The sequence below is a fragment of the Oncorhynchus keta genome, chromosome 21 (assembly GCF_023373465.1).
Source record: "Oncorhynchus keta strain PuntledgeMale-10-30-2019 chromosome 21, Oket_V2, whole genome shotgun sequence".
Taxonomy (NCBI): Eukaryota; Metazoa; Chordata; class Actinopteri; order Salmoniformes; family Salmonidae; genus Oncorhynchus; species Oncorhynchus keta.
In genome coordinates, this window is record NC_068441.1 from 22,062,520 (window position 1) to 22,075,651 (window position 13,132).

Sequence of the window (13,132 nt, forward strand, 5' to 3'; positions counted from 1 at the left end):
GAGATAATGGAGTTGATTTGGGCCAGAGCCCTGGGAATCTGAATGCTCGGCCTGAGCCACAGGCCACAGGTCTAACCAGTTACTCACTTATTGACATGGATCTGGGTGGAAGTACTGAGCTAGTCCTCCCTCTGACACCCAACCTTCCTCCATTGTCTGGTTTATCTCCAGAAGTTGTAGTCTTACAACTTCAAGGTGACATCCTTGATATTCGTCGGACTCAACAACATCTCCAAACTCTTATCCACCATAAATTCAAATGTCTGAGGGAAGAGCAACAACAGAGTGCCATGGAATTCAGAAACTCACTGAGCACTCTAACCCACACGCTGACAGAGCTCAGTGAGAGTGGAAGACGGGAAATGACTGGTGCCATAGACAGGCAGTTTGACTACCAACGAAACCAACTCACTGCCACTCTCCAATGGCGCCTGCAACATCACCACACTGAGGTCCTCAAGGACGTTAATTCTCTTTTTTCTCCCATGGTTAACACTGTAGAACACTTGCAGACAGAGCTCTCTAATTGTGTTAAAATGTTGGATGACGTGTCTGTGGACATGGCCTCCATTAGGCACAACTCCTTACACAGAGTTTCCCTGGTGTCCACTTCAGTTCAGACCACTGAGGGCCAAGCTGGCACCTCTGAACAGCCAAGACCAGGCCATGCTGCAGCCACCCCTTGCAGGATGCAATCCACCATGCATCCTGGTGTTCATTTTCATTGTCCGATAACGCACTCCCCCTCTACTTCCTCAATCCCTCCTAGCTCGTTTGTTCGTGGTGATTTGAGTAGACTTCATCTGGGGGCGATGCCCATTAAATTGCAATTTCCACCTTTGGGAAAAAAGATGACAGTCCTGATCCGCTAATGTATCTAGAAAGATGTCGTGACTTTCTTGCCCTCAATCCCCTGGCTGACGAAGAACTCCTTGCCACATTGAGGAATGTGTTGCATGGAACAGCTCGAGACTGGTGGGATGTGGCACGTCTCACCACTACCTCCTGGGCTGACTTTGAGGCCAAGTTTTCCTCTGCATTTCTATCTGAGGACTACACAGATGAATTGGCAGACAGAGTCAGAAATCGAGTACAAGGAGAGAAGGAGAGTATCCGTGACTTTGCATACGGTTACCACTCCCTGTGCAGAAGGTGGAAACCTGGCATTGAGGAGGAAGAGGTCATTAAATTGATCTTGAAGAACATCAACCCACTACTAGCCAGTCAACTCCGAGAACGAGTCACCACTGTCGATGGACTAGTTCGCTTGGGACAGCAGTTTGAGAAGGATAGAGAATGCCAACAGCAATATGACCAGAGAAAGAAACAGACACCCAAACAGTTACCCAAGACAGACCATCAACAACAGCCAGAGTCTCCAGCCAAGACCCCTCTCATGTTTTGTTGGAGATGTAGCCAAAAGGGACATTCTTCAGCTACATGTCCAAGACCGTATCAAGTAAACCCTTCCAGAAACCACAAATCACAACAGGCCAACACACCTAACTCTCTTCGCAGCAATGACCATCCTTCTCTGGGTGCTTTAACCAGAGCTGAAACCCCAAGAGTCACTGCCTACGCCCCCATCGACATCCCCTTCCTTTCAGTTAATACCGCACCAACTGGTGTTACCCCTGTCCATAGGCCCATGGACAGGAAGAGCCATCTTGGATACCGGGTCATCCTACACACTGCTCAATGAGAAACTGTGGAAGGAGGTTAATGGTCCACAATACAACTTGAAGCCGTGGACAGAAGGTCCACTCTATCTGGCTGATGGTGAGGCTAGCCGACCACTTGGATGGAGTGAGGTAGAGTTCCGCCTGTGTAACCACTCCTATATGATTCCTTCTGTTATTCTACAAACCAGGAACCTTGCTTTTCCTGTCGTGTTGGGAATTGATTTCATGTACTTCAGTGGTGTCCAGATTGATATCGCACACAATTGCTACTGGTTTCCATACAATCCGAGCGAGAAGCATTTCTTCCAATCAGAAACTATGAAGTTACATGATTGGGGTTCAAATGTGGCAGTCTTCTCTGCCATTGCTCCGGTACCACTAACCCTCGATAATCCTTCTGACGATCTCCTTTTACAGGCTGTGAGAAGAGCTCAGCTGGAACAGCCAGAGGAGTTAAGGCTGTTGGAACAGCTGCAGAATAATGCTGATGTATGTACTTCAAAGCTGGGACGCACCAGGCTCCTGAAGCACAAAATATTCCTTACACAGGAAATGCAGATCAAGCAAAAGCCATATCGTTTGTCCCCAGCGAAGCTAATCATCCAAAAGGGACTCATAAATGATATGTTAACCCAAGATATAATAGAACGTTCCTCCTCTCCCTGGGCTGCTCCTGCTGTCCTCATCCCAAAAAGACTGGTGGTCTTAGATTTTGTGTGGACTATAGGAAGACCAACAATGTTTCCCAGACTGATGCCTATCCTCTTCCCACCATCCATGAGATCCTGGAGTCATTGTCTGGCGCTGTTGTGTTCACTACCCTTGATCTCAATAGTGGTTATTGGCAGGTTGAGATGGACCAGGAAAGCAAGGACAAGACTGCGTTTGTCTGTGCCGAGGGCTTGTTTTCCTTTAAGGTGATGCCCTTTGGATTAAAGAATGCCCCTGCCACTTTCCAAAGACTCATGGAGATTGCGTTAGGTGAGCTCAAAGGGAAGATCTGTTTCGTCTACCTGGACGATATAATTATCTACTCTCAGAACAGAGAAAGACACTTTCAAGATCTTCAAGCAGTGTTGGACAAGCTAAGAGAAGCTGGTCTGACCTTAAATATGAAGAAGAGCAACTTCTGCCAAACCTCCCTGAAGTTCCTTGGCCATATTGTGTCTTTCGACGGCATTCATGTGGATCCTGAAAAGACAAAGGCTGTACAAGACTTCCCTGTGCCAACCACACTCAAGGCCCTTCAACGGTTCCTTGGTATGGCTGGATGGTACCATCGGTTTGTGTCGAACTTCTCCCAGGTGGCAGAACCCCTCAACGCGATGAAGCGAAAAGGAGCTAAATTCCAATGGACGGCAGAGTGCCAGACTTCCTTTGAAACCCTGAAACGACATCTCGTCACACCTCCCATTTTAGGTCATCCCAACTTTGATTGCCCTTTTGTTGTTTACACTGATGCAAGTGATGTTGGACTTGGTGCTGTCCTAGTCCAACAGACTGGACTTGGCACTGAAGAAGTGCTAGCGTTCGCCAGTCGGACATTGAATGGAGCAGAACGGAACTACTCCACAACAGAGCAAGAGTGCCTTGCAGTGGTCTGGGCTTTGGAAAAGTGGAGGTACTACTTGGAAGGAAGACACTTCACTGTGGTCACTGACCATTCCTCCCTTGTGTGGGTGTTCAAGACCAACAAACCAAGCACCAGACTCATAAGATGGGCTCTACGGTTGCAAGAGTTCACATTTGCAGTGGAATACAGGAAAGGAAAATACAACACTGTTCCAGATGCCTTGTCCAGAGCTCCTACTTGTGATAACGGTGGCCCTGATCTTACATGTGCTACTGTCCTGTCAAGCAGTCGAGACTCGCCCAAAACGGACTTTCCCATCTCTGATGAGGCCATATGGAAAGCTCAACAGGATGATCCAGAAGTACAGGCTTTGTACCAGACTATCCTGGAAGATGGAGAAAAGATGGTCAATCCTACCACAAAGCTGACCATCATTGAAGATAAAGTCTACCGAGTCGTACAACTACCTCACAGAACACTCTACCAAATGTACATACCGGACACTCTACGCCTACAACTGCTTCAACATTTCCATGAAGACCCATTAGCTGGTCATTTGGGCAGGTTCAAAACCTACAAGCGGTTGCAAGCGTTACTCTACTGGCCACATCTGAGCATGGATGTGAAGTCACACATCCGAAATTGTCAGGTTTGTCAGATGTACAAACCAGAAGGTAGAAAGCCTGCTGGCAAGTTGCAGCAAACGGTGGTTACCCGACCTTGGGAAATGTTAGGAGTGGATTTGATGGGTCCATTTCCTAGAAGCTCCAATCAGAATGTGTACATGCTTGTTTTTGTTGATTATTATTCAAAGTGGGTGGAGCTCTTTTCCCTGCGTCAGGCCACAGCGAGGACCGTCTCTAACATCCTTACGAAAGAGATCCTGACTCGCTGGGGAGTGCCTGATTACATCCTGTCTGATCGAGGTTCCCAATTTGTCTCTGATCTCTTTGAGGAGACCTGCCAAAGATGGAACCTGAGACAGAAGTTGACCACGGCCTATCACCCACAGACCAATCTCACTGAGAGAGTAAATCGAACCTTGAAGACAATGATTGCTTCCTATGTAGGGACCCAGCACAAACACTGGGACAAGCACCTTCACGAGTTTCGATTTGCCCTGAATTCTGCGGTGCAAGAGTCCACTGGAGTCACACCTGCAGAGCTGAACCTAAGTCGTCCTCTCCGAGGACCCTTGCATATGGTGCTACAGCCCCAGCAGCTTACTCCAGACGCTGCTTGCTATGACCAGGTAGGCCATCTCCATGACTTGAGAGCTCTTGTCTCAAAGAACATGATCCAGGCTCGACTCAAGCAGAAGAGAAATTATGATAAGAACAGACGAGACATGCAGTTCCAGCTTCATGATCGGGTGTGGCTTCGCTCTCATCCTTACTCGAAAGCTGAACAATTCTTCTCGGCCAAGCTCGCTCCTAAATGGCAAGGACCATATAGGATTGTGGAGCAGATGGGCCCTTTGAACTACCGAGTGGTGAAAGAGGACACAGGTGAAGATATGCGCGTTGTTCATGTCTCACGCCTTAAGGCCTGTTACCCCTCGGCTGAGGAATTGGAGGCGATTGAGCGCCGCAAGGTCCTGGATATCTTTGAAGAGGAAAGTGAGGAGACTTTTCTCGGATTCCCAGACCCAGAAGTCTCGCACCTTAAGGCCTGTGACCCCTCAGCTGAGGAGCGTGAGCTCCAAAAAGTAATGAATATTTTTGTAGAGGAAAGTGATGAGGAGACCTTTCTCGGTTTCCCCGACCAAGATGTGCCTTCCAGGGCAATGGTCGGCTTTTTCCAGGGGAGGGGGTGTGTGACGGCCCTGAATTTTTCTGAACCGTCTCAGTGCAGCTCCTTGCAATAGGGCGCTTTCCCTTTAATTCCCAATTAAATAGCCAGCATCAGCTGTGCGAAAGTGGGGTTGTGATGGAGACGTGCATGAGGATGTGTTCAACCCTCAGTTCCGAAGCTTCTCTATTCCGTTTGTTTTGTTGCCGTTAAACGTGTGTTTTGTAGCCTAAGAGAGTTTACCCAGGATCGGATCCACTCATCGCGTCCCTGGACTACACCTCTCCGTTCTTCGTGGCCTTTCTCCGCTGGAGATCTATTGGCGGATTGGATTGTCTGACTGACCGACTGACTACCACCTTTTTATATACGGTATTTCATTTGTTTGGATGTGATGTATACTGTGATTTGTGTAGTTAGTGGTAGTTGAGGACTTAAGTAAGAGTTGATCCGCTTTAAAGTTCTGTGGTAAAGTAATTGTTATATTGATTGTATGTTTAATACTGGGTTTACGCTACACTGAATGAACGGACAAACATCGCGTGACAAAAGTCACTTGAGTTCACTGAACTCCTTTACCGGGCAGGACTCTTTTTAGGCCCGAGGTACAGGACATTTCTGGAGGAACCAGAACTCATTGTGATATTATTATATGTGTGTGTGTGTAATCATTGTTGTTGCTAATACAACCCACGCAACAGAATATAGTTGTTTTTGAAGTTCTTTCCAATGTTTTAAGGGTTTATGAAAAGTTTATTTCCATCCTGACTTTTACATAAGTCCTTTGTATTGGTGTAGACTTGACGGACCAGATGGGACTCATTCCCACCCAAACTAAAAGGAGAAACCAATGTTTTCTCTGGTAGGCACAACCTACCTGGCACCCCTATAAATAATAACCTCAAGTCAAAACCGTTAGTGTGTTTGTGTGTGTGTGTGTGTGCGCGTGTGTGTGTGCGTGCGTGCATTCTTGAGTGTGTGAATGGGATAACTGTGTTGTCTGTGATTGCCACATCTGATGAATCCTGATTGGAGATGGTCTGTGTTGGCAGGCAGGAAACAGATGTGCAATGTACAGCCCAATTAATTCCTCCACTCACTCACACAGACACACACACAGCCACATGTCTCTGTGGCCGTTTATATGTGTTGTTGGGGTGATAGAGTCATATCATCTCCATGTCACCCAGGCATACAAAGAAACACTCCTTGGATCCCTCAGTAGAGCTGACAGCAGCCAGTCAATCACTTTAACCTTTTATCCTACTGTCACAACACATTGAAATGCCATCTCATATACCATACGGATCATAATCTAGTCAAGTCACCAGCTCTCAAGTCTCACAAATGTGCCACATCAGGTGTGCCTGATTCATTATTTGAAAATGTCCTCTCTAACAGGAATATTACTGGAGAGAAAATGTTAGTTTCCCATTAAAGATGAGAGTGGGAAAGAAGATGTTGATGGGAAGATGGGATAATGAGAAAGGCTAATTAAAGCAGGGCTTCATGAGTTCAAGGACAATTTCAATTTAGCAGATAAAGATGAGAGGATGAGCGGTTGACACGGGTGAGACGTCCAAGATCTTAATTACTACACTGTTTCTGTCTCATGGGGAGGTGGGGATGGGGAGGGGTGAGGAGAGGAGAGGTGGTGGGTCTCTTTGTGAAGCCTCGTCTTAGCTGGGGCCAAGTTCAGTTGGCTCTGGCCAAAAGCTCTTCCCAGGTCATCTCTTTCCATTTCAATAACCCAGACACTCACATAATGCATTTAGCTCTAAGCCCCAAGGATGGATACATACAGGTATACACACACACCTGCACCTCATTGCCAATTACTCTATTTGACCTGAGTTCAACATCCGTAGAATCACTTGAAAGTTGTGGAGCTTTAATACATTTAAATGTGGACTAGGAATAGTACTTTTTGTCTAGCACTGAGTGTGTAACTGAGTCGACTATTCCTGATCACAGCTGGATTGGGGGGGGGGGGGTCATATAAAGGTTATCTATAGAAGTGAAGACTTCTTCCTCAAGGAATAAGTTTAAGTGTAGCCATTGCTTGTATTCCCTCTAGACAGCTGGGCTAATCACAGCACACTCATATAGTTCTCAGCATTACATCAAGACAGCAGTAACACAAACACACACCTTAAACAGTACTGAAGAGAGAATGATGCAATGCTTCAGATACACAATGAAACACACTGCTTTTAGAAGGAACACAGAATGGCATACGGCAAGTAATGGGAATCGAGTCCGTTTGAACAGATTTTCAATTGATATGCCTGTCGTGTAGAGGTCTGTCTCCAGACACGTGTATACTTGGCAGAATGAATGAAGGCTTTAGGCCTGACACATTGAGGAAGTGTGTAACCATACGAAGAGACTAATTAAAGCAGCATTCTGTTGTAGAAGGGGTTATGATCATGTGTATCATTGGTTATTAATGAGTGTTGTGAATGTAATCCTGCTGTTACTGTAGCAGATCTGTATGACTAACCCTATGATGTTACTTAGCCTGTACTGTTTTCTGGAATTAGACAAACATTCAGTGTAACGGCGTTCTTCGTTTGTCGAAAGAGAGTCGGACCGAAATGCAGCGTGGTGGTTACTCATGTCTTTAATGAATGAATCGCGGTACATGAAAATAACTGATACAAATACAAAACAACAAAACGGAACGTGAAACCTAATTACAGCCTATCTGGTGACAACTAACACAGAGACAGGAACAATCACCCACGAAATACACAGTGAACCCCGGCTACCTAAATACGGTTCCCAATCAGAGACAACGAGAATCACCTGACTCTGATTGAGAACCGCCTCAGGCAGCCAAGCCTATGCAACACCCCTACTCAGCCGCAATCCCAATAACTACAAAACCCCAATACGAAATTTGATTTGATTTGAAATAAAACTAAATAAACCCATGTCACACCCTGACCTGACCAAATAATTAACGAAAACACAAAATACTAAGACCAAGGCGTGACACAGAGCAGTTAAAACATTTGTGACACCAAATTTATTTTGGAAACCTTGGATATTCAGGACCGTCTCTTTCCCCCTTCCTGACTAACTTTATTCTCTTAACCCTTTCCCTCATTCCATTTTCTCTCTCTCTTTTCCCCTTATCCTCCTCCCTCTATCTCTCCATCTCCTGCAGTGGGATGCTATAAATGAGATGGATGAGTATTTCAGTCCCATCCACACGTACCAGGTGTGTAACGTGATGAGTCCCAGTCAGAACAACTGGCTGAGGACAGGCTGGATCCCTCGTGACGGAGCCAGGAGGATCTATATCGAGGTCAAGTTCACCCTCCGGGACTGTAACAGCATGCCTGGAGTCCTGGGAACCTGCAAGGTACAAGGGATCGGAGATAGTGGTTGAGAATGTGGGGTGAGGGAGGACGGGAGGGAGGGAGAAAGAGATGAAGATAAGTACGTGTTTTGCTTCAAAGATCAACACAGACTATTGACAGCTCTGTCTTTGATCATTTATTTGTGTGTGTTATGATGAGCAGGAGACATTTAACCTGTACTACTATGAGTCGGACCGAGCTGTAGGCACGGCCATCAGAGAGACCCAGTTCACCAAGATCGATACCATCGCTGCAGATGAGAGCTTTACTGGAGTGGACCTGGGAGTCAGGAGACTCAAACTCAACACAGAAGTATGCTAACTTATTTGACTTTCATGTTTTGAGTGAGCAGTGTTTCAGCGCTGTGCTTCTCCTGCACGGAGGTGTCCATGGTGCTGAAATGGGTGCCTTTCACAGTGCCACCCCTGACTTTGCTCCCATTCTACATTTACTGAAACCTTTTGAGTTGGATTATTGTGTTGTATTGTCCTTTGTCTCCTCCCAGGTTCGAGGTGTGGGCCCCCTCACTAGACGAGGCTTCTACCTGGCCTTCCAGGACATCGGGGCGTGCATCGCCCTGACCTCTGTCAGGGTGTACTACAAGCGCTGCTCAGGCGTGGGCCGCAACCTGGCCGTGTTCACTGACGTGGTGACGGGTGCTGACTCCTCCTCCCTGGTGGAGGTCAGGGGTCAGTGTGTGGACCACGCCGAAGAGAGAGACACGCCCAAGATGTACTGCAGCGCTGAGGGGGAGTGGCTGGTGCCCATCGGGAGGTGTATATGCAGCGCTGGGTTCGAGGAGCACAGGGAGTCCTGCATTGGTGAGTCACACTCTGAATTAGGGATGTATTTGGCTCTCTTGTTTTACATTATGTTACTGTCCTGCTTTTTTTTATCGTACTTTACTTTACCTGTACCAATCTGTGTTTTTATTGTCAATGTTCAGCCTTGGACATTTTCTGTGTGGTTCAAGTTCTTTCAAACCTATAATACCAGTCCAGCTATCGCAAGGTTGAATAGCTCGTAGTCCTGAATAATTTTTACATTTTTAAGATAAGCTGTGGTGAGTCATGAAAGATACTCAAGCATTTTTTTTAGTTCCTTGTCTCGCTTAAATTTTTGTTTTGTTCATTTTCTCTGATGGACTGACTTCATTTAGTGACATGTGCATATTTTAGGTTGCCAGGGTTATGGTAATTAAAAACTATTAATCACAGGCGCTGGATAATTAAACGCGTTCCGTCTGCATAATGTGCCAAACAAACGAGGCACGGAACACAGGTTCACCTGTCTTGTTTCACACACACACATCTCCCCTCATCTACATACCAGTTAACTGTACCTGTTTACAGTACCTGTTAACTGTACCTGTTTACTGTACCTGTTTACAGTACCTGTTTACTGTACCTGTTTACTGTACCTGTTTACTGTACCTGTTTACGGTACCTGTTTACGGTACCTGTTTACGGTACCTGTTTACGGTACCTGTTTACGGTACCTGTTTACTGTACCTGTTTACAGTATCTGTCTACAGTACCTGTTAACTGCCTGAAGGAAACACACTCACCTGCGAACAAGGCACTGACGTCTCCTGGCACACACACACACACACACACACACACACACACACACACAGTTTTGTTATGTTTTAGATGCTTATCTCATGAATCTCTCCATTTGTCTATAGTCTAGACATCATCTTAGTGCTTTGTAGTAGCAGTAGTGGCTGTAGTAGAGAGCTGACGTGTGTGGACTCGTCTCTCTGTGACCAAACTGGGTCACTGTGCTAATTCACCTCTCTCCAGTCACGCACATCCCAGGACACGACACGAAACGAGACGAGTCGTTGCCATGCAGACAACCATGAGCACGAGAGAGAGAACCCGAGAGAGAGAATGATAGAGAGCGAGATGGGTTAAGTGGATAAGCAGTATGTATGCAAGAGAAAAGGAGTGTGTGTGTGTTTAAGGGGTTCTTCCCTAAGGCTCACTAGAGCCCCTGGGTTTCACTGTAAGCGTGATATCATCTGTCTGAATGATTGCATGATGTCGCATTAAAGGTGTCACAGAAAGGAAAGAGTGGAAGTAGAAAAGAGTGAAGAGAAAGATAGAGGGAGGACAATGGGAGAGGATAGACAGATCCCTCTCTTTGATATAGGAGGCCGGTTGACAGCTCTCTTGTCACGGTTAAAGTGACATTCGAAATAGCGCTGTGAGTGTGTGTGTTTGTGTGTGTCAGCCCACACCAGGGCTTTTGACTGCCGGGGGAGAATGGAGTAAAATGGCCCATACAGAGAGATAGAGATAAGGCGAGAGCAACTGAGGACACACTGATATGGGCACACACACTTAGCCTGATCACATCCACTCAAGTCAACCAGCCTATCTGACCTTGTTACATAGAAAGAGGTGGACACACACACACACATAGACAAGCAGAGAGCGAGAGAACGAGACAGAGAAAAAGCAAGAGACACAGAGAGTAAGAGAAACAGCGAGAGAGACAGCGAGACAGACGGCGAGAGAGACAGACGGCGAGAGAGATAGACGGCAAGAGAGACAGACGGCGAGAGAGCGAGAGAGACGGAGAGACAGCGACAGAGAGACAGCGACAGAGAGACAGTGACAGAGAGACAGAAAGACAGCGATACAGAGAGACAGCGATACAGAGAGACAGCGATACAGAGAGACAATGATACAGAGAGACAGAGAAACAGCTATACAGAGAGACAGCTAGAGAGACAGCGAGAGAGACAGAGCGTCAGCGAGAGAGACCGAGCGAGAGAGACAGCGACACAGCGACAGAGAGAGAGTGAGACCGAGAGAGAGAGCGAGACAACGAGAAAGCAAGAGACAGCGATACAGAGAGACAGCGATACAGAGAGACAGCGATACAGAGAGACAGCGATACAGAGAGACAGCGATACAGAGAGACAGCTATACAGAGACAGCTATACAGCTATACAGAGAGACAGCAATAAAGAGAGACAGAGAGGCAGCTATAAAGAGAGACAGAGAGGCAGCTATAAAGAGAGACAGAGAGACAGCTATACAGAGAGACAGAGAGTCAGAGAGAAAGTGATACAGAGAGAGAGACAGCGAGACAGAGTTACAGAGAGACAGCTATACAGAGAGACAGCTATACAGAGAGGCAGAGACAGCCATACAGAGAGACAGCAATACAGTGAGACAGAGATACAGCTATACAGAGACAGCTATACAGAGAGACAGCTATAGAGAGACAGAGAGACAGCTATACAGAGAGACAGCGATACAGAGAGACAGAGAGACAGCAGCTATACAGAGAGACAGCTATACAGAGAGACAGCTATACAGAGACAGCTATACAGAGAGACACAGATACAGAGAGACAGAGACAGCTATACAGAGACAGAGACAGCTATAAAGAGAGACAGAGAGGCAGCTATACAAGAGAGACAGAGAGACAGCTATACAGAGAGACAGAGAGTCAGAGAGAAAGTGATACAGAGAGAGAGACAGCGAGACAGAGAGACAGGGAGAGACAGCGATACAGCGAGACAGAGAGACAGCTATGCAGAGAGACAGCAATACAGCAAGACAGAGAGACAGAGAGACAGCTATACAGAGAGACAGAGAGTCAGAGAGACAGCGATACAGAGAGACAGAGAGACAGAGAGACAGCTATACAGAGACAGCGATAAAGAGAGACAGCTATACAGAGAAACAGCGATACAGAGAGACAGCGATATAGAGGAACAGCTATACAGAGACAGAGAGACAGCTATATACAGAGACACAGCTATACAGAGAGAGAGAGACAGCTATAAAGAGAGACAGCGATACAGATAGACAGCTATACAGAGTTACAGAGAGACAGCTATACAGAGAGACAGCTATACAGAGAGGCAGAGACAGCCATACAGAGAGACAGCAATACAGTGAGACAGCTATAAAGATAGACAGAGAGACAGCGAGACAGAGAGATAGCGACAGAGACAGTGACAGAGAGACAGAGACAGCGACACATCGACAGCGAGAGAGAGACAGAGACAGCTAGACAGCTAAAGAGACAGCGAGAGAGAGAGCGACACAGCGACAGAGAGAGCGAGACCGAGAGAGAGAGCGAGACAGTGAGACAGCGAGACAGCGAGAGACAGAGAGACAGAGATAAAGCGATACAGAGAGACAGAGAAACAGTGACACAGAGACAGCTATACAGAGAGACAGCTATACAGAGAGACAGCGATACAGAGAGACAGAGAGACAGCTATACAGAGAGACAGCTATACAGAGAGACAGCGATACAGCTATACAGCGATACAGCTATACAGAGACAGCTATACAGAGAGACAGCTATACAGAGAGACAGCTATACAGAGAGACAGCTATACAGAGAGACAGCGATACAGAGAGACAGAGAGACAGCTCTACAGAGAGACAGCTCTACAGAGAGACAGAGAGACAGCTATACAGAGAGACAGGGAGACAGCTATACAGAGAGACAGAGAGACAGCTATACAGAGAGACAGCTATACAGAGAGACAGCTATACAGAGAGACAGCGATACAGAGAGACATCTATACAGAGAAACAGAGAGACAGAGAGAGAGACAGTTATACAGAGAGACAGTTATACAGAGAGACAGCTATACAGAGAGACAGCTATACAGAGAGACAGCGATACAGAGAAACAGCGATACAGCTATACAGAGAGACAGAGAGAGCGACAGCTATACAG

General features: G+C 46.6%; 2 protein-coding genes across 3 annotated transcripts in view; one reads left to right on the forward strand and one right to left on the reverse strand.

The window, feature by feature from the left end:
* LOC118400263 (succinate dehydrogenase [ubiquinone] iron-sulfur subunit, mitochondrial-like) overlaps window positions 1–13,132 on the reverse strand; it is a 401,361-nt gene that overhangs the window by 100,166 nt on the left and 288,063 nt on the right. The gene's annotated exons all lie outside the window — the stretch shown is intronic.
* LOC118370843 (ephrin type-A receptor 8-like) overlaps window positions 1–13,132 on the forward strand; it is a 153,131-nt gene that overhangs the window by 94,463 nt on the left and 45,536 nt on the right. For both annotated transcript variants that reach the window (XR_008074244.1, XM_052473469.1), the window contains exons 3-5: window positions 8,219–8,416; window positions 8,577–8,726; window positions 8,920–9,235. Coding sequence is in view for 1 of the 2 variants with exons in the window: in XM_052473469.1 (XP_052329429.1) it covers window positions 8,219–8,416; window positions 8,577–8,726; window positions 8,920–9,235 (664 nt within the window). In the remaining variant the exon portion in view is untranslated. The remainder of the gene's footprint in view (window positions 1–8,218; window positions 8,417–8,576; window positions 8,727–8,919; window positions 9,236–13,132) is intronic.